Source organism: Paralichthys olivaceus, chromosome 13, assembly GCF_024713975.1.
Source record: "Paralichthys olivaceus isolate ysfri-2021 chromosome 13, ASM2471397v2, whole genome shotgun sequence".
Classification (NCBI taxonomy): Eukaryota; Metazoa; Chordata; class Actinopteri; order Pleuronectiformes; family Paralichthyidae; genus Paralichthys; species Paralichthys olivaceus.
In genome coordinates, this window is record NC_091105.1 from 22,179,570 (window position 1) to 22,204,878 (window position 25,309).

Here is a 25,309-nt window from a genome sequence, read left to right on the forward strand (position 1 = left end):
ATTCCCCCACGAACCATCTCTCCTTGACTTCCGATGTGATGCTCTACCTGTAATTACAGCCAATATAATCTCTAAATCGCCACACTCTCTGTTCAGATCAGGGTCATCACAGTTAATCAGAGGCTGAGACTCGATAATGGTCATTTGCTCATGCCGGGCAGATGAAGTGTCAGGAGACAGGGAGATTAAATGTTATCTTTATTAGATGCGGCGAGAGCTACAATTTTCCGTTAAGGAAAGGAGAACGGAGATTCTGTTCTAAAAAAAAAAAAAAAAAAAAGGATAAAATTGAGAAAATGAAATGTTTTCATTCCACCCACTGCAATCGCAACTGAAACACAGACAGGAGTCCGGGGTCATTCCACAGGTGAGACATTTTAATGCATGCCTTTTTCATTTCACATCCCTGTGTCTCTCTCACATACACACAGATGGCAAGTCAAGGCAACATAACATGGTCCAGAAACGGGCAAAGTACTCAGCTTACACCGGCTCCAGGCCAAAAAACACCAGGAGACTAGTGAAAGAAAGAAAAGGATGAATAAAAGTTTATATTCCAGCTGCTGTTTCAGTGTGCGTGTTGTCATCACTTAAGGCATACCACCTCCTCAAACACTTGTGTGAAAACTTTGAAGGCTAGAGAGCCAGTTCAATGGTGCACTGTAACTGCATCACATAGTATATTTCAAATAGGCATTTTACTGATGTTTAAAATGCATATTTACATTACATTACCATGTCACTGCAAATCAGAAGATGCGAAAAAAACAATGTATTAGAACAGCAAAAGGACCATGAAAAGAAACTATAGGTACGGCCTTAGTAAATACTTAACTTTACTTAAGCACAGCTTATCTGCTCTGCCTGGGTTGATCATTGGCACTGTAATTTTTTGAATTAACATTGAGAACTTTCATTGATTTAACAAACAAACGCTCAAAGGGATGTAGTTTGGACCCATTTTGTGGCTTGAACATTCCAACTTCTTTTCTTTGGCAACTTCATCTTCATATAACGAGCAATGTTTTTTGGGGACATGTATTTTAACACAGTTAACTTAAAGACATGCATAAGTAGTGCCTGGCTCAAAAAACAACTCTTCAGGACCACATTCAGTCATGAACAACACTCACTCTGTCGCGTACACACACACACACACACACACACAAAATGTTGAGCAGAAATAAACCAGAAGTTAAAGTAACACTGCAGAAGGGAGCAGAGATTTGCCTCAATCTCGTCTCTCAAACTGGGCTTCACACGGACTGATGGATCAGATGATATGTGAGGGTTGGATGATATCTGAGGGGAAGCTGCAGCAGGAACTCTACCAACATTATAATGACGACTCCAAGGGATGTTTTCCCTTTGATGGTATGTGGTCTGTGCTGTTAAACTTCAGTGTTTGTTCCAGGTTGGGGCTGCAATGGGACCTCTGGAAGACCTCTCCACCACTATCAGCTCATCAGGGTTGTCACGCGCCTTATAATGGAACAGGAGGTCTTGGATGGCGCTCTCTTCAATCTACAAAGAGCATAAAAAGACAGGAAAAAAGAGATAGAGTCTGAGATACTGAGGAAACTTAAGCCACACTTCATTTGAGGGTGAAAGAGAAAACGCTGACACTGAGAGTACAATAATGATAATAAGAGAGTTTTACGTAATGGCAAAAAGAACCAGCAAGAAAAGAAGTATGTTCTGTGAAGCTGCTGACAGAAGCCTGGCCACAGCTGCAGAGAGGGCTCAGAAAAAAACACAGAACGTGATGTCTGCCACATAGGATAAAGAGGAGCCACGTATAAGCTATACATTCAGTCACGTAGGAGTGTGTATGTGAGGGTGCGAGCACTAATGCACAAAGACAAGACGCGTTACCTGGATGAGTGCCAGCGGCTTCTCTCGGCTGCGGATCAGAGCGGCTTCCTGTTGCTTCTCCTCCTCTACGATGGAGGCAAAGGCCACCTGGGAGAGGCCGGGAGGGCTGCCCGCTGCACCCAGCACCCAGGGCCTGAGGGAAGAAACAGGTGACACAAAGAGAGAGAGATAGTGAGGATGGGTATCTGACTCTGCTGTGATAGTGAAAGCAACCAGACTGAAGTGCGTGGACAAAGGTTGAATCGACGACTACTGACAAGGTGTGTGAGCAGGCCGTCTGTCCAGCTCGCTTTAACAACCCTCTGTGGAACTGGACTGAAGTAACAATTCATCTCTGGTATGCTATCGTCTAGATTCAAGGAGAATCACAGGACTGAGACTGCTGTTAAACTTTTAAAAGATCTGCACATAAGCTTATACAGTGGATGACAAATTATTATCAGGGTCTATGAATAGGACTGAGGAGACCAATCCCAACGTGGTCTAAAAAAAAACTATGAAAAAAAAAACATTTTAGAAAAGGAAACCTCAGGAGCTGCTTTCAGACATGCACTGAACTCTTGAGTTTCTCCGCAAGGGCTGTGTGTGTGAACGCAAATGTGAGACTGTCTGCAGGGTTAGTACTAGTGGTCAAGTGGAGAAAGTCTGCAGGAGAATTCAATGTGAGTGAGTGGGGGGTTGATGACGCTTCTAATACGAGGCAAAAATTTAAAAACAGTACAAATATCTCAGCATGAAAAGTGCCATACATATAGAAGACACCGACAAAGATGTCAAGAGTAAATGGTAACAATGTGCTGTAAACAAAAACAGATGATCTCCGTAGCAGAAATGTTTGCGTTACATCCTGCCTCTGTCTGTTGCACCACCATTTGCCTGAATCCTCCTCATGAGAATTTGTTGTTGTTGTGAACGCATCTGAGTTGTAATCAGGTTGGTCATGTGTGAAAGGAACCCTCTGGAGAAAGTCCGGACCCAATTCTCCGGAGTTTCTCCAGAGGTAATGTCTGGAGAGTCACGATTGAGGGATCCCTCTCCCAGGACGCACAGTGCAATAAATGTCAGAAATCACATCAACAAAATAACATTTCATTTATCAACACTCATGAGAAAAGACAGTGTCAGACATAAATGGAAAGGTGTATCAATGTTTAAGAAAGATGAAAGAAAGAAAGATTTAGGAAAATGTCTGACAGCGATGAAGCATGAGAGAAAGATTATCAAATGTATGTAGCTGAAATATTAATCACTGATAAAGTATGCTTAAATGAATGGTATTTTTAAAAGTTTTTATCAGTTTTATGCGCTTTACAAGAAAAATAAGCCTGTTAACTACATTTAAGAAGGGGACTGTGACAGTATAGAACAAAAATATGAGATCATTATTTACAAAAATTCAAAAGAAATGCAAATACTTTGTTTCTAATGACTTGATTTTACTAAGAACTGTACAAAAATGTAAGCATATAAAGAAATGAATCATGGTCGCACCACATTCATCTAGATGAAAAAACACTAAAATCACCTAATTAAAAATTTTAATAGGATTTTATATGTACACAACATTCCTAATGTTTGAAGAATTGAAATGGATATTCTTATTTTTTTGTAATTTTAAATTAGACTGTTGAAAATCCTTATACATCATTGACCTTTATATTGAAAGTAGGGCTGCGTGATATATTGAAAATCTATCGTCATCGCAATATCAACGTGCGTGATAGACGTATCGCAAAAGACGGAAAAAACTGCGAAAAATGGTTTTCCATACGCCACGCATTCACGCTCTGAATGTCAATATATTTGGCCAATCATCACCTGGCCCCATATCGCATGTTTTCCTAAATGTGCAGCCCTATTTTTGATGTAATAATAGATTAATAATAAGTATATACTTATATTTTGTCAATACAACCAGTCTGACAGTGCTTGAATACAACCAGTTACACAATAGTAAATGATTGTCATCTGCCATGCACGGGTTATGTCTTAAAATCTTGCTGTTACACCCACTAGAAATATTTCCCTTCAAACGTCAATGCAGAACACATTTCCTCTCTGAATATTTACTCTCTAAACAACTTATCTTTTTTACCTGTTCCATGAGGTCATCACCATCTGTTCAACATGACATGTCTACAGTCTGTTTGGGCACGCTTAGAGTGATTTCTTAGATCATAGTTGCTACATGCGAGTTTGAGACGAAAACATTTCTAATCATTCACGACGAGGCATGTTAAAAAAAATGAAAATAAGACTCTGTACATGTGCATGTGACTCTGGCCAAGAGACACCTCTGGAAATGATTGACTCAAAAAGAGAAAGAGGCTGGCGTTCAATCAAGATTATGAAGGTATTGCTATTAAACCTGACTTAAACCTCTGGAAACAGTGTCTCAGAAGCCTGACATGAGCATGACGAGGCTACTGCAGCTTCCTGGGCCTTGAACTCGTCCATCTTATCCAAATACCAGGAGGAACCTGAAACCTGCTCTGTTCTGTATGATCTGTTTTGACATGAGGTCTGCCCTTATCAATTCTGATTACCATCACCGCTTTCACTATAGTGACTCACACAGTTTAATATCTAGAAGACTGCTCGAAAGATTGCAGGATGAAGCAGGGAGCAGACACAGAGGGAAACGATATCAGGTATAAAAAAGAGATGGAGTTTACATGCAAAACCTGAAATGACAATTTTAAGTATTTGATTTCTTTTCATCAAAATAGGCATCACATAAACATCAAAGCTATTACTACAGCTGGGAATATACTGTATTTTTATGGACTGGAGTGACAGAGAGTGTGTGTGTGTGTGTGTGTGTGTGTGTGTGTGTGTGTGTGTGTGTGTGTGTGTGTGTACTGTTTGTCCAGCTGGGGACATTGTAAAGGTCAGTATGACCTCGGTGTTTGCGTCAGGTCGGCTCAGCTGTACTGGGTCATTTAGAGCTGTTCACCTCAGTCTGACCAGAGACTCATGACTCTGAATCAGAGAATCAGTGTGACATAAACAACTCATTGTGGTTCCTGTTTCATTTTTTATCTAATGGGGAATTAATAAAAAAGGACATACATGAAGTGTTTTAAATTAAGACTTCGATCAGGTTAGAACAGAGGTAATACACTTAATGGGTGTTCATTAAATATAAAGTGTGTGTGTGTGTGTGTGTGTGTGTGTGTGTGTGTGTGTGTGTGTGTGTTGCTGATTTTCAACAACCTTACAACAGCTTCATGACACCTCAACAGTGTCACCAAGTGGTAAACAGTGGTATTGAACACATACAGTCCATTTTGGCAGTGACCTCCATCGTGTGCATTTCTGCTGCAGTGTGTATTGTGTCAGTGATTACACTCACCCAGGGGCTCGCTCTGACTCGCTGCTTTCAGATTTGAATGTGACCCTCCTGGCAGCAGGTGTAGGGGTGACGGGTGACACTGGAGCACCCTGACCCCGCTGTATTCCAGTTTGTCCCGCTTTGATGAGACGGTTCTCCTCCTCCTCCAGCAGAGCCCGAAATGAGCATGAGGAGGGAGGGGACTGAACTGCTGTAGCCCTAATGACAGAAACGTATGACTCAAAGAGGGAAAAGTATATATGACAAATTATTTTACAGTAAAAGAGTGTTTTTGTTGTTGCCACTTCTTCTGAAGTCAAGTCAAAGTTTATCTATATTGCACATTTAAAACAACCACCACTGACCAAAGCATTGGAAAGGCTTAAAACTAAATTAAAGGATATTTAAATATCTATATAAAAAACAGAGAATAAATAGAAAATACAAAAGCAATAAAACATTAAACATCAGAATTAATTGCGAATAATTAATTGTTAAAATATTGCACAGTTACTCGAGAAAACCAAGGCCTAATACTCAAATTGAATTGAAAGTCAGTGAGAACAAGTGGGTCTTAAGGAATTATTTAAATGTTTGAAGGGCCAGAGCTCTTCTGGTATGAAGGTTAAGATGTTCCAGAGATTAGTTGCAGCCACTTCAAAGGCCCAGTCACCTCTGCTCTTGAGCATAGATCTCGGGACAACTGTAGGCATCAGGTTGTTCGACCTCAGTGAAGTAGAATAGAGGTAATCACAGAGAGCAGGATGAATCTGTGTTTTTCCTTTTCTCCAACTACAAGCAGAATCTAGTTTTGTTGTATATATTGCGAAGAAGTAAGTAACAAATGAAATAGAAAAATAAAAAATATGTCTTTGTATATTATTGGTCCTAATGAATAGATTGGAACAATGGGGAGAAACGGGAAACACAGGGGGCAGAGGGGAATGACATGCAGTGAATGGTCCAGCCAGCTAGGATTCAAACTGAGGAACTACTGCACAGGGCACCTATACCCATGTGGTATTCCATTAACCATGCAGCTATCAGATCAGTACATTATGTACAATATGTACAATATATTTTATGTACATAGTCACCTAATAGTTACTATAACATGCAGCCACGATGTTCACAGTTCAATTGCCAGTCAGGGAATGGAGGTTGTGGTATGTCATACCCTTTTCTCCCTACATTTGCTGTCAACAAAGAAAAGTGCTATACTAGTATTATTATTATTATCATCTTATTTTCTCTCAGCTGCTCAGGCAGTGAGAGGCTGTAAGTCCATCCACAGAGACCCCAGGAAGGGATTTCACAACAGCAGTGAGTAGTGGACAACAGTGGTCTTCATATTTGGCCTCACTCACCAGGCCTTCCCACTGCTTTTGGATGGGGTAGCTGTGGGGGTTGGTTTGGAAGCTGTGGACTCCACACTGGCCTCCTTGTTGGCCATGGCCAGCATCTTCCTCTGCTTCTGGGACAGTTTAGTAGGAACGGGGGAGTGCTTCATGCTGGTGCTGACACTGCAGGCAGGAGGGAAAATTTTATCATGCTCAGTTAGCCAAAGAGGACAAAGAAAGGAATTAATTCATATGTAACAATACAGCTTTCCATCTTCCTTCTGTTAATATGGCATCATACCAACTAGTCTAACTGGTTACTGTAAACAGCAGTTAGCTGGTAGATGACGCAGACCTCCCATACCTTCCAGGACTTTTAGGAGTTGCTCCAAGAGTCTGCAGAGAGTTGGCTTCCATGTCCATGATAGTTCTCAGATCCAAGACTGGAGGTGGACGAGCAGGGCTGCAGATTGTAACACAGTCACACATACAAAGTAAGTACACATATCGCACAACTTTCAATAGTTATTGATAAATTAGGCATGAAAAATAACCTTTCTTTCTGCTAAAGTGGGAAGAAATAACATCTGTTGTTCAACACACTAGTATCAAATATCAAAGCTTTTTTTCTGGGGCTGCAGTTGCTCAGAGGATAGAGAAGGTTGCCCCCAAATTGCCTGGCGGCTGTGCCATTCTCATAGTAAAGTGCTACCTATAGATGCACTGAATGCTTATGTGAATGGGTGAATGGTAAAAACCTGTACTGTAAAGTGCTTTGAGTGGTTAAGACTAAATGGTCTGTATTTTTATAGCGCTTTACTAAAGCATATAAAATAATTGCATTGTGGACTCTCTGTCTCTGGCTTTTTTGGATTTGCAGAAGAAGAGAAAACTTAAATTGTAAATGTAATAAAAGAAAAAGATATGCCTGATCACTTCCATCTTACCTTGGACGAACATTGGGGATGAGTTGTGAAGCAGAGTTGGGGGAAGTTGAGAGGCCATTTCTCAGTGACGTTGGGGTGCTGGGTGGAGTCTTCAGCTTCTGACTGAAAGCCTTCTCATCCTGCACATGATATAGAACTTATGATCTGTTGTGTATTTGAGTATTATATCAGCCTGTCTATGTTGTGTAGCCACTTTTCTATTACTCTCACTGGATCATACAAAGGAAAAAGGATTTTTATTGAAAGTGTCTGGTTGATATTTTGTACACTAAGCACACTGCATATATAATGGGAAACGTATTCAAACTATGTGTTTATATGGCTGTAGTGGTCAGATATTAACCTCAACTCTGTCATGGAAGACAGGTGACTGCAGGTCTCTGGGACTGCCCAGCCCCATGTAGCTGCCCTCAGAATCTGATGTGAGCAGCTCGTGCAGAGACTCTGTGGAGTTTGCCTTGCCTGTCTTCACCAGGCTCTGGGTGACCACTGAGAGGAAACAATGTTTGAAGGTCAGATATAAAACTTGAACAATCAACATGTTGCCTGAAAGGAAATAAGCTGATAAAAGTTAGGTGGTTTGTCATGACGTGTGCATATATGTTATACCTGTAACAGGTGGGCTCTGGATGATATCGGAGAGAGTGTAGCCCCCTGAGCTGTCAGAACGACGCCTTGGTTTCTTTTTAGCCTTCATCTTTGCCTTCTTTAACAGGACATCCCTGGGGGTCAATGATGTACAATCAGGATCAGTTTTTGATGTACCACCTTTTAAGTAATTGCAAGGACTTTACAGTTAAAGGTTCAGTGTGTAAGATTTAGTGATATCTAGTGGTGAAGTTGCATGTTGCAGCTAAATACCTCTCACCTCACCCTCCCCTTCAAAACATGAACGAGAACCTGTAGTAGCCTTCAGTTGTCATAGATAGTCAAAAGGTGATCTCTTCCACCTAAATCTTACACTCTGGACCTTTAAGGTGCTTTAAGACATGCGCTGAAGTCCAAAGGACTGTATGTAAGAACACAAATGTCTGAGTCAGAGGGTCCAGACATTCTCTTGCCAGCGCCCTACTAAAAACTCTGGATAATGTCCAGGTGAGCACATGTGAGAAAACAGCAAGAGAATATATGTTGACTTTTCTAACATGTGGCAGACACAATTCTGAGTAAAGAAAAAAAGAAATAAATCAGGATGAAAAAGAGTTGCCATTCATGAAGAAGATGCTGGAGAAGATGTCAAATTGGAAAGACATTTTAGAGCTTTGGTGATACAAGACAATGCCAGAGTTGTTAATCAAACCACTTCAGTGGAATTGTTATGTTATGTCTTGCTTCATGAATGCTGCGCTATGTCTTGCATGAACACTCAAAAGATTTTACTGTTGTGGTAAATGGATCTGACCGTAGAATCTCCTGCTGCATTCTTCATATGTAAAACGCAAAATCTTGAGTGCAGACCTGATTGTCTGGACGCATTCTGGAGTTTGTGTCTGAAAACAACTTAAGTTCCTGCTTTTCTCATATTTAGGTTTATAATCTAACCTGCTCTAAACCCACATGAAAGAGTAATATTGTGTTTTACAGAAGTTAGGCTTGATTACAAGATGCTTAATACATTACTGGATATTAAAATGGGAGTATTACACAATTTGTGACGATATGAAACTCAACACAGCAGGCAAGAAAAGAAAACAAACAATACGATATTAAACAGTTCTGTCTGCATACCTGGTGGAGTGATCCAGTTCTTCCTCTGGTTTATGGCTTAAGGCTGAGTCCAAATCTTCATCTCCATACACACTTAGGTCTGGAGCACCACTGAACGGAGTGATCACTCTCCTTTGCATGGCTGGAATCTGGAAAAAACCAACAAACAAACAAATAATTAAGAAGTCTTAACAGATGACATAAGAGCCCCCATCAGTGAAGCATTTCTAGTAATAGATATCTGTCATTAAGAATGTGATCCTGAACACATTTATGTAAAGAAATGATAACTATCCAATCAGTTGCAGCAATACCTTTAACAGTATATTAAAAAACATTGCATCTCCATTGGTCTTTTGATTTGATTTTATGGAGCTCATGTACGTCTGTATAATTCCCAGAAGTCCAATAGCGTGGGTCAGAAGTTGATGCATTCTGCTCCAAGTTATATAAGAAAGAAAAACATCAGTAACACTATTCCCCTGCTGCAGTTTACTAAATCAGCTACTGCTGGAGAGCTGGATCAGTTGAGTCTAGACGCTATTACACTTTAAGACTGAGAACAAACTCTGACATTTACTGTTCCTGTTTTTGCCTTTGTTGAACTTCCAGGAAGCTGTTTTTGTAAATAACTCAAATCTGATCAACAAACAATGAGCAAATACTGAAGAAATGGGAAGAGTCATACAGATTGGGATAGGTGGTGACTCACCATCCGTATGTAAGCTGCAGAGAGATCCAAAAGCACCTCATCACTAAGAATATCCAGAGCTCTGAGGGCAACACAAAAACAAGTGTAGGAGAAAGATGAGAAAGCATGTTTTTAGTTGTCTCCTATAGTGGCACATATATATCTCCTGCTGCATACATCGGATTTCCCATGTACACACATTTACTAATAACAGATTATTGTTGCTCTGCTCCTACAAATGCGGCTTACTGTTTTCAAATTGATTTCCCTGTATAATAACACCACCCGGTGGTTGTCTATGTACAAGGTTGATTCTTCATTTACTTTTTCATTTCCTGTGTTTGTCAGATCCGACTAACCAGATTAGAAGAGGTAATAGCCAAGGGTAACAGTAACCAGTTTAAATTCTGTCGTACATTTTCCTCCCAGTTAAAGCAACGTCTGTAAATCCATCTGGTAACATGTATACGCTTATAAAACAATCAGATTATTTTGTATCCATATGAAAGTTAAAGCATATATTGGTTGTTCAATCTGACTAGGCTAAAATAGCTCAGTACTTTCATGCTATCTGCCTAGATACTTACAGTATTGTGTTCTATGCTCATTGTCACCGCTGCCAGGAGGATATGGAGTTTATGTTTCCATAATGCATCATCATCCACTTGATTGTTTGTTTGTTTGGATACACAAAAACTACAGGACACATTTCAACAGCATTTAGTGGAAGGATGAGGTATGAGTCAGGGAAGAACCCATTGAATTGTGGAGGATCAGAGAGAGGTAGATTTATTTTCATTGATTTCTCAGAGAATAATTCATGATTTAGGGGACTGATATTGATGAGTTTGCCTAATCTGGTGCAGAATCAATTCCAAATAAAATCCAGATCTTTTGAATTTAAATGTAGCTTTTAAACAGCTGTACAGTAACAAATGTTGGTCAAAGAATCTTTCTTAAACATTCTTTTAACATTGCGGCACTTGGCAGAAGCATGCTCTATCCTGAAGGCCATTCTAGTTAAGTGCTGTTTAATCATTCTGATAGTGTTTTCACTTTTACACTTACTGATTTTACTAGCATCAGCAGCTGGCGAGGCCTTCACAGATCTTTGAATGAACATTTTAACATGGCCTATGAAATGAATGATGAAATAATTGGAAATAATTTAAATCGCTGATTTTCCTGGGAACACTTAGTGGACAGATCTCTGCAATGTGGTGGAACTTGACTGAATTTAAGGGGACTGTTGTGCTTTGGTGGACGTTTGCCCTGTGAGTACCATCCAAACTCCACACTTGATTCTCACTTTGACTCCAGCAGGGCAGCCATGTTGAGCACAATGAACTGGAGACAGGAGAGTTTCAGCTGCTCTGCGTTGTATATGGCGGCAAACTCCAGCAGCTCCGCAGCGTTCTTCAGAGTCACTGAGGAGAGGAAAGTAAACCAGCTTAATTAACAACTCAGAGCAATTTAACTGAAATTATGTAACTGTGTCTACAATTTATTTTTCCAAAGTTGTGATTTGTAAAGTAAAGCTGGATTCATATCATGTGATCTTAAAAATCTTAGTTTTGTCCAGAAGGTAAACAGACAAGAGAGGATCTAGAAATATACAGAAATAAACAATTGTCCCCTTTTAGTTGTTCCCCTTTCACAAATATTAAGAGATAAAATATATTCAAAATTGTTACAAGATTTGCACCCTGCATTACACCTCATTCCATTTATCATTTTGAGTCAAGATGAAGTTTAAATTCATATGAACAACACTTTTTGTAACACTATCAGCAAAATTTAAAATTTTACCATGCCTTATTTTTACCTCTTTATTTATTCACATTGAGTACATATCAGCTTTGAAATGACTCTGCTGCATGATCGCATTCAGTCTGTTGCTTTTAACCTTAAAAACAATCATAACTATTGTTTCTACACGACATCAGTGCAGCATTTTGTCCAAATGAAAAGAGCTGGTAAGAGATAAGGGCACAGGAAAAGACGGTGGGAGAAAGGGCAGGGGGAGAAATACAACATACAATTCTCAGTGATGACGACCTCGCACATTTCCTTCAGTCGTGTGATGAGCAGCTGGTCGGCCACAACCAGTACGCTGCAGACAAACTCTACATTCAGAGACTCTGTCGAGCAAAGCAAGAGAACAACAACCACTGTTTACTGTTCCCTTTTAGGCACAATCATAAAAACTTTCAGTCCACAAAACTTGAGCAGCTACCTTTGATGGTGGGAGACTCATCTGTGTAAATATACTCGAGGATGACCTGCAGGGTCTCTGAGCTGATAGGCATCTCCAGTGCATTACACGATGTGGCCTGAGGGGGTGCAAGACTTCTGTATTAACAGCCCTGAAAAGCCCTATATGTACAAAAGTACAGGGACACACCTTTAATCATCAAATTCAGGTGTTTCATTCAGTCCCTTTGCCATTGGTTGGACTAGGCCCCTTAGTTGTAGTGGAGGGAAATCTTAATGCTTCGGCTTACCAAGACATTTTGGGCAATTCTATGCTTCCAACTTTGTGGGAACAGTTTGGGGAAGGCGAGAGCCCTGATCTCAACCCCATCAAACACCTTTGGGGTGAATTAGAACTGAATTAAAGATTGCGAGCCGGGCCTTCTCGTCCAAAATCAGTGTCTGACCTCACAAATGCTCTTCTGGAGGATTGGGCAAAAATTCCCACTAACACACTTGAAGAAAGCCTTCCCAGAAGCTGTGTGCACCTCCATATTAATGCCAATGGATTTAGAATGGGATGTCATGAAAGCTCCTGTAGGTGAAATGGGTTGATGTCCCAATACCTTTGTCCATATAATGTAGTTCTGCATGGAAATTACACAGGTTTGTACCAGTGAGGCACAAGTGAATTACATTCCATACCTCAATCCAGGGGTTTCCAAGCATACTGTTGAAATATTCTGTAGAAAAAAAAAAACAGAAACACTCATTACTCATTTCATTGTCTTAACTTACAACATTTAGCAGCCATCTAATTTGTGGTGGCAACAAAACACAAGAAGCTAATAATTCCACAAACTGAAGCTATCCTGGAAACTAACAGGTATACAGAAACAGAACCAATAAAATCTAAATACAAATATTTATTAAAATAATATGCAAAAGGCAACAGGTTTTATTTAACAAGCAAAAGTTCAACACAACACTTTTTGCGATCTATCTGCACATATGCTAATTAGTTTAATTAGTTTCTGCAAAATAATAATCTGCAGTTAAATTTCCTTTTAATGTGAATGATTATAAAAATCATCTCTGGATGCGTTTCATTTTACCCAGTCTTGCACAGAGGACACTTTTGTGACAAGGAAATTCTTTGCCGTCTTCAGATTTCAGAGTAACATCACAGAGGTAGGAGCTGTGGAGAACCAAAATAATAGAAATATATCAGATAATCTACATTATTTATGAATTGCTTTTTATTAGTATTAGGCACTGATGTACACACCACTTCCTCTGGCAGAATTTGGGTTTGTTGCCAGTTTTCTTGTGATTGATGACAATTTTTCCATTTTCATATTTGACTCCATCCAGTCTGTAAGGCAATAAAGTAAACATGAGAAATTACACCAAATCTGATTTTGGCTCAGAGTCATAAAGCACACTTGGGTCCCTCACCGTGCAGACAGGCTGCCCAGGCCGAGCTTCTTTGCAACACCCTGCAAAGTTTTCACAGGGTTGGCCCCTCCGTTGGCTCCTGCCTTGTCACCTTTGCCTCCTTTCACCTTCTTGCCAGGCTTGGAGCCCTTGCTCTTGGCCTTGTTGCCATCTTCAGTGGAAGCAGGGGGAAGGGAGCGGTACACCTCCAGGGCTGAACAACCTCTCAGGCCCAAGTCCTGCAGGCTGCTGATAAGCCTCTCCTGCTCTGAATCCTGGCCAAGGCAATAGAGACAGTGGGGCCCACTTTATAAAATAAACACAGCTGAGTCAGACAAAACAGCTCTCTTTCATAGCTACAGCTAATATTTTGTATAGTGACACCAAATATATCAGAATTCTGTTGCTGAGGCTGTGTTACATAAATATTAAAGATTAACACCTTACAATCCCCTCCCCCTAACCTGATTTTCACCCATCAGGGCCGCTGAGACCCTTGGCCGGGCCCCGTGCACCAGCAGCTCACAGGAGTCTGTGTAGATGAAGTGGAGGGCGTATTCGAGCATGTCTGGCGGGATTTTTTCTAAAATGAGTAAGTCGCAGCCCACAGCATCTTCGCTCTTCCTCACTTCCTGATCGAGATCATCACCAACCCCACTGTGCTCGGATATGAACAGCCTCTGGAAGAACTCGGACCTCATTGACAAGATGTACTTGTGAGCAGGGAAGGTGCGATTGCCGGCCTGAAGCGTCACGTCGTGGATGCTGTCCATTTCATCTGCCTCATCCAGAAGGCTCCGGAAGTGTTGGAAGAGGCAGGATGGAGAAATGCTTGGAATCTCATACAAGCTAGATTAAAGACAAAGTGGATGTTGAACAATTATCAAAATGATCAAAAATGACTTCTATATCAATAACAGAGAGAAAACCCATATAATCTGTGAGAGCTGAGTAATAACTGGACAAGAGCAAGCTGCCCAATGCAATAGAAAAAAATAAATATCAATACATCAAGAAATTGAAAATGAGAAAAAACAGACAAACAGCAAATCCTGTTGTTACAACAGTAGTGTTTGTTCTGTGTTCCCCCAGGATTTTTTTTTTTAGCAGCAGAGCAAGGCGGTCGTCTCTCTCAAACAGAAAAAATATGCTAACCAACAGGCTGCGCTTCACACTTACGAAAGTTAAGGCTTCAATTCTTTTTATACAGACTAAATAAACCAAATGCTATGCTTTAACAATGATCTCCCACCTTGTTTTGGGGTCAGCCTGAAGCCCCCCAAAATTTCGGCCTTTTGAGTCCATGGTGATGCTGACAGCTCTATGGACATATGGGAGTTTCTCCAAGCGGATTCGCTCATACAGTGTCCCAGCATCTGAATGGCCACAAACCTCCACACTGACCTCTGGATGAACACAAGTAAATCAGATTAAGCAGTAATAGAAATCATACAAAGTCAATTCCTAAAACATATATTTAAAAACTGCTTTAACGATGCCTTTTATGTTGTTTGCCGTCACTATTCCTATCTCTTTTGAATTATGCTGCCAAGTATATTGTCAGTTGGAGTCCTTTTAGTAAAGTTTAATACAAGCATTGATTAAAATCATTTTCAAATCCTCAACTAACTTTTGCAAAGTAATATAACGTAAACCGCGAATCTAAATTCCTCACCTTTCTTCTCACCATACTTCCTATATTCTCCAGCCCACACGCCACTGAAACCCTCCCCGTCCTGAGTCACAAACATCATGTTGTTCTTGCTGAGAGCTATGTCCGACATGAAAACCTGACGTCCGTACGCCCACCGGCACTGTCTCACCGAGCTGCCGGAAGAACGCCAGCAGAACACCTGACAGAGAGGGGAACAACACAGAAAGGAGGAAATTTAAGTCTGAGTCACCGACTCCATATAGATCCAACTCTGCTTTGTATAACTGTGTACACCATACGTTAGATAACAGTACAGAAAGTTAAGAAACTTTCTATATCAATAATGCATTCAGTGTGTCAACATTTATAAACTGAAGTAAAAGTCAAATGAAACTAGTTTTATCGTTTCAAAGTAGATTTAGGTCAAATTAAGAGAAATGTTTCTCCCAACCAGTTGCCTTAACAACAATAAGAACAGCATTTCCTCCTCTACCTGATGAACACACTTACTCTCCCAGCTTCATCTAACGCCAAGATGACCACCTTTTCCCCTCCTCCCTCATTCAGGATCTGTGGATCCACACGGTGGTCCAGACTGCCGCCACTGACGAGAACCTTCTTAATGTTGAGTTGCCTGAACAGGACAAAGCAAAAATAATTATTAGAAAGAAATGTGTCATGTCAAACTTACTATTATAATAAATCACATAACCCATTTGTCTATGTATGGATATTACATGGAGGACACTCATTTAATTATCACTTCTGATTACTTGACTATTCAGTTATTGCTATTGAACAGGCAGACATGCATTAAGCTCATCTGCCTTTTCAGGCCAACAAACGCTCTCAGAGCTACACTACGCAAAGCAGAGAAAACTATAACACGACTGTTTCCAGTTTCCAGGCTGGTTTAAGATCATCTGTCATTCAAATGAGGCCAGATTAGAATAATGGACGTGACACAGAGTGCACAGTGCCTCTGCTGGTTCTCTGTGTGACATCACAAGATGTAGTCTTTTGTTAATTATGAATGAGTTCTACATTCACTACTACTACAAGAGGAGATGTGGCCTCAATTACTGTGATGGGAAGCAGGATTTTGGAAATACATAATAATGTAGTTTCTGATTTTTTGAACGATTGTGGTAATATGAGTCAATTTGCTCAATCAATTGCTTTTATTACATTTGTGATAGGCTGATATTTTGATATTTCCCTTACAAAAAGACATGTGGCCAAAAATGTGTTACCTAACAGAGAGGAACAGGTATGCCGCATTTTAATATCATAGACAGAGTAGGAGTGACTGTACATTATTGTAATGAGATGGAAGAAGAGGGGGTCTTTCACATTTTTGCAGTCCAAGGAGTGATGGTTAAAGACCAAGCATTTTATTTATTCACCTTGAAGCAATTTTCTTGCACTGGTAGTCAGCCAATAAGTAGACGTCCCCCTTCTCAGTAACCACTACTGTTGCTCCCTCACTCGCTGCTGCCATGGCTATGGTAACATCTTTATGGTGCAAGGCTGATACCTGCCGGGGGGCTGTCACACACTTCTCTCCATTAGGATCCAGGAGGTAACCTAGAGATTAAATCACATTGGTGTAAAAAATATCCTTTACATGAACACGTGGCTTCTTTTGAGTGAACGCATAACTACTCTAACCACTGACTCAGCTGACTTCTGACCATTGACAGTTTAAATGGATTTACACACTTCTCAGCCAAAGGATTGACCCTTTTCTTAAATTAGTAAAATCCTATTCATTCAGCCCCTCCTGACTCCTCTCTCTCACTTCCTCACGCTGACACAAAGACACATAGACAAACAATGCAATTAGTCCCATCTATTAACTCACTCATATAGTGCAAGGAAGTGAGATCTGATCACATGTGGTCACAGGAGACACATTCACTGGATGCATTTCAATGGCAGGTGTGAACATACAAACTTAGCGCTGCCCACTTGTGATGGATTTCTCAGGACAGATGTTAATAGCAGGTCTGAACAGGACCGTAGGGTCTTAAAAGCAGTAGAATGATCTCCACTGACAGTGGCTTTGCTGACATTTCAGTGTTGACACTTACCCAACTGGCCTCCATTGAGTCCCATTGTATAGATAGCCTCCCTGGTCCACAGCACTGTATGGAACCTCCCTGCTGCAACTCCAATCACCGTCCTCCCTTTCAGGGTCTTGGAGAACACCTACTCAAGAGATTAAAGGGAAATTAATATTATAATATATACACTGATGGATTATAGTTCCCAAAGTATAATAGTAGATGATAACAAGAAATGAATCTATTAAAAAGATAATTCATTATATATCTCTTAACAAAATGTAATTTTAGACACCAAAAAACAATTCAAGTTTTAAACACAAACACTGTTACATGCACTGTCATGCTACCACCTACCTGTTTAGGGACATGTGCTGAGGTGGGAGGAGGAGCTAGGCCAAGCTGGTGGAAGGTGTTGAGGCCAAAAGTGTAAACGTATCCTTCCTCAGTAAGAACCACTGTGTGGTCTTTAGCTGCTGCCACCTGGGAGCAGTGGTGGGACATCAGACCCTCCACCATCCGAGGAACCTGAGGCGAGTCAAGAGAAGATGGTTGCAAATATTTAAAAAATAACCTTGCAGGGTCATGAATCATCACTACTTGCACGCAGACACTATGACAGCATTGACACAGCCCTGTTATTGTATGCTGTGATCCCCTCATCTGCTTTATTGAGGTCATGTTATTGCATCAAGCTACTGTTGATAAACACTTCCTCACTGTACTTGACAATGAATGTATTTAACCAGTTCAGCAATGTGTGTGAAGTCTGCATCTGCTCATTAGCAGAGATGAGAAAATATGCATGGAGAATTCAACAAAGGTGTAAAGGTGTGTAAAGTACATTATGAAAATGTGTAAATAATTAAAATGGGTTCTCCTATGGTACATGGTATATATATGCACTTCTGCCACTCCTGGCGAAAAATATTTATACCATCCCTCTATTTGCAACGCACCAGAGCAGCAACTGTCTTGTTTCGTTGTACTGTGGAGGTATTTTTTACGGTCACCGACGGGGTTCATCATCCTTGCTAACACTCCAGGGATCAGTGTTGTGCCAGTTCACAATTAAAATGAACTAGTTCAGTTGAAAACACAGTGTAAATGACCTCTTTCCAGTTGAATATGAATGTCAGGGCTTGAAGACACTTGGATGACACCACACAAGCAGTATAAAGGTGTGTAATGTTTTTTCTGTTATTTTATTACGTTTGAAGTGTATGTCGCAATTGACTTCAATTGTTTCGGAATCGGCTGCAGCAAAGTTTACTTCTGAGACTCCAGAAGTTTTTTGTGGACTCAAACATTTCATGAACTCTGCAGAATGTCAAATCAAATATTATTGTTATAGCCCATATTCACAAATCATAATTTGTCTCACAGGGTTTAACAAGTTGCCACATCCTCTGCCCTTAACTCTCAGCAAGAGTAAAGAAAAACTACCAGAAAAAAAACCTTTTAACAGGGGGAAAATTATAGAAACCTCAGAGAGAGCCACATGTGAGCTATTTCTAATCTAATCTCTGCACAGCAGGCAGGAGGCAGTGCAAATTACACTGCAGAGATCAAGTTTTTGTTGACAGCATATGCCGTCAGCCCTTATCACAATGCTCTCGTGACAGCTTCATCAGCATCTTCTACGCGTATGGCACCAGTATGTTATCCTGAGATAGTTGTTTTGTTTTTGTTTTTTTATATTTGTGTTAGAAACATCAACACGGCCACCGGTTCGCGTGAACCCTCTGGAGGATTTCCTGCTGTATACTCACATGTTCCAGAGTTTTTTTACTCTGGGCTGGCAGGAGAAAGTCCAGAGCCTCGGAGTTCAGTGCATGTCTGTAAGCAGCTTTACTGTAATACAAGGTTGTACCAAAATAATGCCCTATGACAAGTCTCACCAGATAAGTCTGTTCATCTCCATGGCCAAGTCGTCCTCCTTGTCCATGGCCACAGGTGAACACCTGGCCTTTCTGAGACAGGAACACAGAGTGGAATTTACACAGAACCACCTAAGGAAAGAAAGGAGATTAAATATGAACATGATTTTTCTGTTGTTGCTATATATTTGTAATAATTTAAGTCTTATTTTTGGGGAAGAAACCATCTGAGGTATTGGTTTGTGCAGATTAGGCTCTTATCATCATAATTTGACCTCATAGCAGAGGCTGCGATGCATCTCTTTCCATGTCCTTCAGCCAAGCCCTGTTGTAGTGATAGTAAAACACTATGCCAATAAAGGACGGAGCACAAGTGGAAAAGCAAACATCATTACTAATACATTGGTCCCCTCAATCCTTCAATAGAGTACAGGGATGTTTCCCGAAGTATCACATTGATGTGGACATTCACACACATGAGTGTAGCTTCATTTAATTAAAAACATGTCATTGTGGAATGAATATTTAACCTCTTGCACCTGCTGGATTGGACTGGGAGGACAAAGACTATACACTGTGCCACTGGGTCACTGTGTGGTCATGAAATTTGATCCACCTGTCCCCCACTAGGCTTTATGAAATTAGTCTGCATGACAACTTCTGCAAGTCAGAAAACACCTCCAACCAGTCTCTTCTGTAAACAGCGATAATAAAGCATCACAAATACTATAAATAAATTCTTACCAAATACGCAAACCTGCTTTCAAATGCCAAGTGTTCAGGGTGGATTAAAATGACAACTTATCTAACACAGTCACTCTGCATTACTTAATCTACTATAACCAGCACCTGGTGTGTATCCACACCGCTGGGGGTAGCTGCGCTGATGCCAGCAGCTATATTAATCACACTAAGAGCATCTAAATGACAAACACATGAAATTGTAGCCTAGCTGGCACAGTCTGACCACGCTTACACTGACAAATTGACTTTACAGGAGAAGGCAAAGCTGATCATTCCCTGCCTGACACACCAATAATGACCTCTATTTGACTCAGTCAATATTACTGCTGGTTTCTTTTTGTGTGCCTATACCCCCAGCTACCAAATCCACAGTTATCAAAGACCGATGTCTCTGGTTTACTCAAGCATGCCTAAATATATCATGTGCCTTGGTTCTACCACCACCAACAGTTAAAAACTCAAGTATATCAAATATTATTACAGCTGTGGAATCACCAAGTCAAGTACGATCCACGCTTCAAAAAAACATTTATTTTTTTTTTCAAATGCAGATGTACCCCGAGGAGAACATTGTGTAATACATGACTCTAGGGAGGGACTGTTTTTCTGGTGTTCCAATGCGGTGTGCTCCATCTGGAGTACCCATGTACATTAGCTTCTTCTTTTTTGATAAAACACATGTTGGCACAGAGATAAAGCACAAGGCTTTTACTGGCATTATGCATGCAAGTGGGTCATCAGGTTGGAGGAAGCCTTTTGCTTTAGGAATGCACTTTCTAATTTCCCTGGAGAGCTATGACAACACTGCTGTTACATGTCTACCTGCTTGATGTAAACTCCCGTCCTGGCAAACACATCCACAAGCTCCGGGTGCTGCCGGCTCTCCTGATTACCATGGCCCAGACTGAAATTAGTATTGTTTCCCCATGTGTATACTTCAGTTGGGTCTGTAATTAAGGAGAAAATTCAGTCACAACACTGCTTCAACCTCCAAAAACACTTCAACCAATGCATTAAGAGGAATGTCCAATAATTACTTTCACCAAGGTGATAATGTTTTTACCCATGTCCATTTCTTTTTTAGTTGGTTTATTTGTCAGCAAGATTACACACAAACTCCTGGACGGATGACCATGAAACGAGGCAAAAGGATTTTGTATGAGTCAGGAAAAGAACCCCACACATTTTGGTGCAGATCCGGAACAAGGAGCGGATCCAGGATTTTTTTTTTATGCTTTCTTTGAGATAGTTATTTTTATTTATTTATTTAATGTGAAGCAGATTCAAATAATAATCCTGATGTAGTGAATTACATGTAGTTTCATTAGAGGACTGTTGAGCATTGGAAGAGGTAACACAAATCATTCTGGTTAAAACATAAATTATAATGGCAAAAAAGACATGTTGATAAAGCAGTGAGAAATATATCCATGTACATATAAAGGTGTGAAAATCACCAGGCCTAATTTTCATTTATGACAATGTCAATTTACATGAGGGTCTTTTTCAACTTTTCTTACCAGTGTTTTTAAACACAACATGTGTTGGTCGGTCCTTCATCGTCAGGTCCAGGACAGACAGACCCTCCTTGTCCTGGGTGGACAGAAGTCCACCATGCTGAAACACAATATCTGGGTCAAGTTTCGGAAAAATGACTTTTTACTCACTTTGCTTGTATAAAAAACTGATCCAAAAAAACTTATTTCTGCATGTTAAAAATAACATATTGGAAGGAAAATAGTCTCATGATATTTGACTCATTTTACTAAGGTAATGAATGGGAACTTTTCATGACCCTGTTAATAATGCTAATAAAAACCTTTACTGACTGTAGACAGGACATTTTGTGAAGGATCTACTATGAACAAATACCTTGACTAGCGATATGAGACAGTGGATCTGTCCGTAGAAGGCGCTGCGATGTAGAGCAGTCCAGCATGATTCCTTATCCTTCACCATCAGGTCAGCACTCTTACTCTCCAGGAGCCACTCCAGCACGGCCTTCTTTCCCACTGAGGCCGCCATGTGCAGGGCTGTGCGGCCAAAGTCATCTCGCAAGGTGGCCACATTGTGGCAGTGTGAAGACAAGAATCCCCGTAGCGGCCTTTCGGAGCCACTCGTCAGTGCAGCTATCACATCGTTTGCGTGCTGCAGTGAGCGGCATTTGGGGGTGCAGTTATTCTGTGCAAGACTCATCCTGACTTTCACTGATTCTTCAGTGACCTATCCTTCCTTATGTTTTACAAAGTCTTTCTCACAGCCAACCACCAACAAATAAATTCAATGAAAAATTGCAAACTATAGCTGCTCTCCAAGAGGCTAAAGGTACATAGACAAAAAAATGATCAATAAAAGGTTGAGATGGTTTGGAGTGCTAGAATTGTGCTTGTGTTGAGGTTCCACTGCACCCTAGCGACCCCAGAGCGACTTGTTTCAGTCCACCATTTTGACCAAGAATTGAAAACAAACTAAAGTGCTTGCAGCATACATTGGCATTAAGAATTCAATAAATACAAAAATTATTCTGAGTTTTATACAAAATTGTACATTTGAGTGTTTGCAAAAATAGATTTTCCTCTACTGTTTTACAAAAGGCAACGTTTTCTTTCAACAAACCCTCTGACCTTCCTGTCCAGCAGTCCAACCATCAAACTTGAGGGGAAAGGGCTCCTTTCCCCCCAAACTCTCACTTTCCCTTTCAAAACTCCATAATTGTAGAGTGCACCTGAGGAGAAAACATTTGAGAGTCAGCAATGAAAAACAACGACGTATATTCACATTTGTTCACATGCAAAATTGCAACAGTAAAGGTCAGAACCCTTTTGGCCGAATCACAATTTTATATAGCTCAGATCAGTTCACAGTCAACAGATATTTGACAACGGTTTGCAAACCAAATCAAAGATTAGGACTATTGGTCTAAACTTAATAATCCTAAGAATATTTAACTCTCCATATAGTCTGCATATGGATAACATTTGTGTAAACTGCCCTTATTAATATTAAAAATGTTGACTCAACAGGAGCATTCTGCCACAGGCTAATTAATCCACTAAATGTAAGCTTGTCAGTTTTCAGTGTTAGCTTCGTTTCTGTTCAAACCCTCATAGAGATCTGAGCAAAACCGTGAAAGCGCTGAGCCACTGTGACGCAAAATAAGCTTTATTACAACGAGATCTGGAAGGTAATGCTATGTGGCTAGCGTGCTAAACAGCTGCACCCAAGCAGGACAACGTTACACGTCGAGCAATGAACTACTTTATGTATTTCCAAGCCTGGCCGCAGACTCGTCACCCAGCGTGGGCAAATGTATATACAGAGCATGGAAAGGTTCAGGTTTGAACATTCTGCAAAGTGCTGCAAGCCAGGGTTAGCTAACTCTCGACTAGCCGCTAGCTTAGCTGACACATCATCGCAAGCTAGCGCTCGCCTTCTGGAGATTAGCGTCGTGTAGAGTTTCTTACCTTCCGCTAGATAAAGAGAGAAGGAGACATGGAGAAAGTTGCATCAACGACGTACATCCACTGAGTCATTACTACAAACAAACACAAATTCCCACCGGGGCAGATTCTGACAGGACTGACGCCTTCAACCCTGCAGGTTGGGTAAGAAAACCCACACTAGGTTCGAGACTTCTGATTGGTCAGGGCTTGTACATACCGCTGTCCTATTGGTTGGTTTTGCGGGCTGGTTGTGGGCGGACCGCTGTGGCTGAATCTGTGACGTGATGGATCCACTCTATGGATGTAACAGATTTTTCTTTATTTTTTGATTTATAGATAAAATTATTTAAAAATTATTACAACATAATGAAAAAAAGTTCAAGATATCAAAATAAGACTGATTTATACATTGTGAATTAATCCTAAAGGATTCCTGCATCATTTAAGGTTGATCTAACATTACATGTTACACCGCATGCCTTAAGATTTTTTAATCACTTAATTAATGCTAACAGGGTTCATAGGGTTAATGTTGTTCTCTCCTAAGTTCCAGTACCTTTTTCACTAAGATGCAAATAAGAGAAGAGACTAAGTTTAAATGTTGTTTTATCCAATATTTTATTTTAGAATCAGATTAACAGATAAAATGGCATTGATTGGACGTTAAAGATTTATTTTTTAACATTTTAACCCCCCATCCGTGGTCCCACATGAGATTCAAAAAAGAAAAAAGGACAACAATCATAATACAAAACTAAATGATAAAATAAAATAAAGGAAATATTTATTAAATAAATGATGAAAAAGAGGAGCAATGTCCTGTAATATAAATAACATCTCTTGATATGTTCGGGTGGAATGTACATCATCAGTGTTCCATTCATCCTGCAGTGTTTTTAATTTACTATGTAATTAATTATTGGGCCCCAAACAGACGTCCATTTCTCCAATGACCTGCAGGTTGTACAAATCTTTCTCCAGGTTTAGAAACATTATGAACCATAAAGATGTTTTTGGGGGAGAAAGGCAACTTCCACTCTATATGCCGAAGGCAAGACAGTCCTTTGTTTTTCTCTTTGATTATCTTAAAAGCTGCTTTAAAATAAATAGTGGATAAGCCAGACAAAATCCTGGTTTGCTGTTTTTAACAGGGGATTAATGATGTGATACTCAACACCAAACGTTTTGAGCAGCCCACACTCGAGGTATCATGAAAGACGGATGTAAAAACATCTGTAGATCCTCCACAAGAACATCATGTCGGTTACATCAATTTTGTTTCAAACTCTTACAGTGCAGTATCACTTCCAGCCCCAATCCAGGTGTCATGGAATTACAGATGATTGTCACATTGACCCTGGCTAAGAATAGGAAAGGGTCAAGGCAGGGTGAAGCTAAGGTTACACTGGGCTACACACAGGAGCTTCCAAATATGACATATTGATGAGCATGCGCCACTCACCACTCACACACCTCACTCAAGCTTGAGCACATCCACAGTTATGTTTCTTCTGCAGCATAATCTAGCAGACAATGCTTTCATCACAAGGGCCACCACTAAAAATCTTCTCTCAGGAGAAGATATGGAGAGCATCTGAGAGAAATACAATAATTCCAGAGTATTCCATTGTTTGATGGATCATGTTACATGTGTTTATTTCTTTATTATCTCTGTAGGGGATGGTAACCCTGTTTACTGCATCTTGAAAAAATCTATTTTAAAGTATGGGGGCAAACCTCTCACATTGATGAGACCCAGGAGTTGCTTAAGCTTTATCTGCACCAGAAACACTCTGATCAATTCTGATTATACCACAGAGATGAGATAGAGCTTCTTCCTATCCCGTGCAGCGAAACCTGCAGAGATAAAAGAAGATAATGCATTCATAAATATTTATACTTGTATTTTCTTACTCATTGTGCATACTTTTATGGCGTAGGCAATTGCTGTTTTCAATAACCTGCCTAAGCACTACATCCTTCTGTACTGTACAATCC

General features: G+C 40.3%; 1 protein-coding gene across 1 annotated transcript; it reads right to left on the minus strand.

Moving 5' to 3' along the window:
- Positions 1–355: 355 nt before the first annotated feature.
- ibtk (inhibitor of Bruton agammaglobulinemia tyrosine kinase) lies at positions 356–23,499 on the minus strand. The gene is made up of 29 exons (XM_069537350.1): positions 23,333–23,499; positions 21,741–22,593; positions 21,389–21,485; positions 20,691–20,815; positions 19,146–19,256; positions 17,602–17,772; positions 17,272–17,389; positions 16,585–16,765; positions 15,689–15,812; positions 15,200–15,377; positions 14,777–14,930; positions 13,989–14,373; positions 13,546–13,799; positions 13,376–13,462; positions 13,203–13,285; positions 12,793–12,830; positions 12,131–12,227; positions 11,934–12,035; positions 11,204–11,321; positions 9,916–9,976; positions 9,225–9,352; positions 8,106–8,218; positions 7,840–7,985; positions 7,497–7,615; positions 6,914–7,012; positions 6,577–6,732; positions 5,231–5,428; positions 1,876–2,008; positions 356–1,524 (listed from the first exon to the last, which is right to left on the minus strand). The coding sequence occupies exons 2-29, from the start codon at positions 22,062–22,064 to the stop codon at positions 1,399–1,401; spliced, it is 4,026 nt and encodes a 1,341-aa protein (XP_069393451.1). The 5' UTR covers positions 22,065–22,593; positions 23,333–23,499; the 3' UTR covers positions 356–1,398.
- Between the last annotated feature and the right edge of the window lie 1,810 nt (positions 23,500–25,309).

Excerpts from the sequence above, each read along its gene's own strand:
- ibtk (XM_069537350.1), bottom strand. The coding sequence starts at position 22,064 with ATGAGTCTTGCACAGAATAACTGCACCCCCAAATGCCGCTCACTGCAG. Across the intron at positions 17,390-17,601 it reads CAGCACATGTCCCTAAACAG|GTGTTCTCCAAGACCCTGAA; the intron begins GTAGGTGGTAGC and ends TCTCTTGAGTAG. Across the intron at positions 7,616-7,839 it reads TCTTCCATGACAGAGTTGAG|GATGAGAAGGCTTTCAGTCA; the intron begins GTTAATATCTGA and ends TATCATGTGCAG.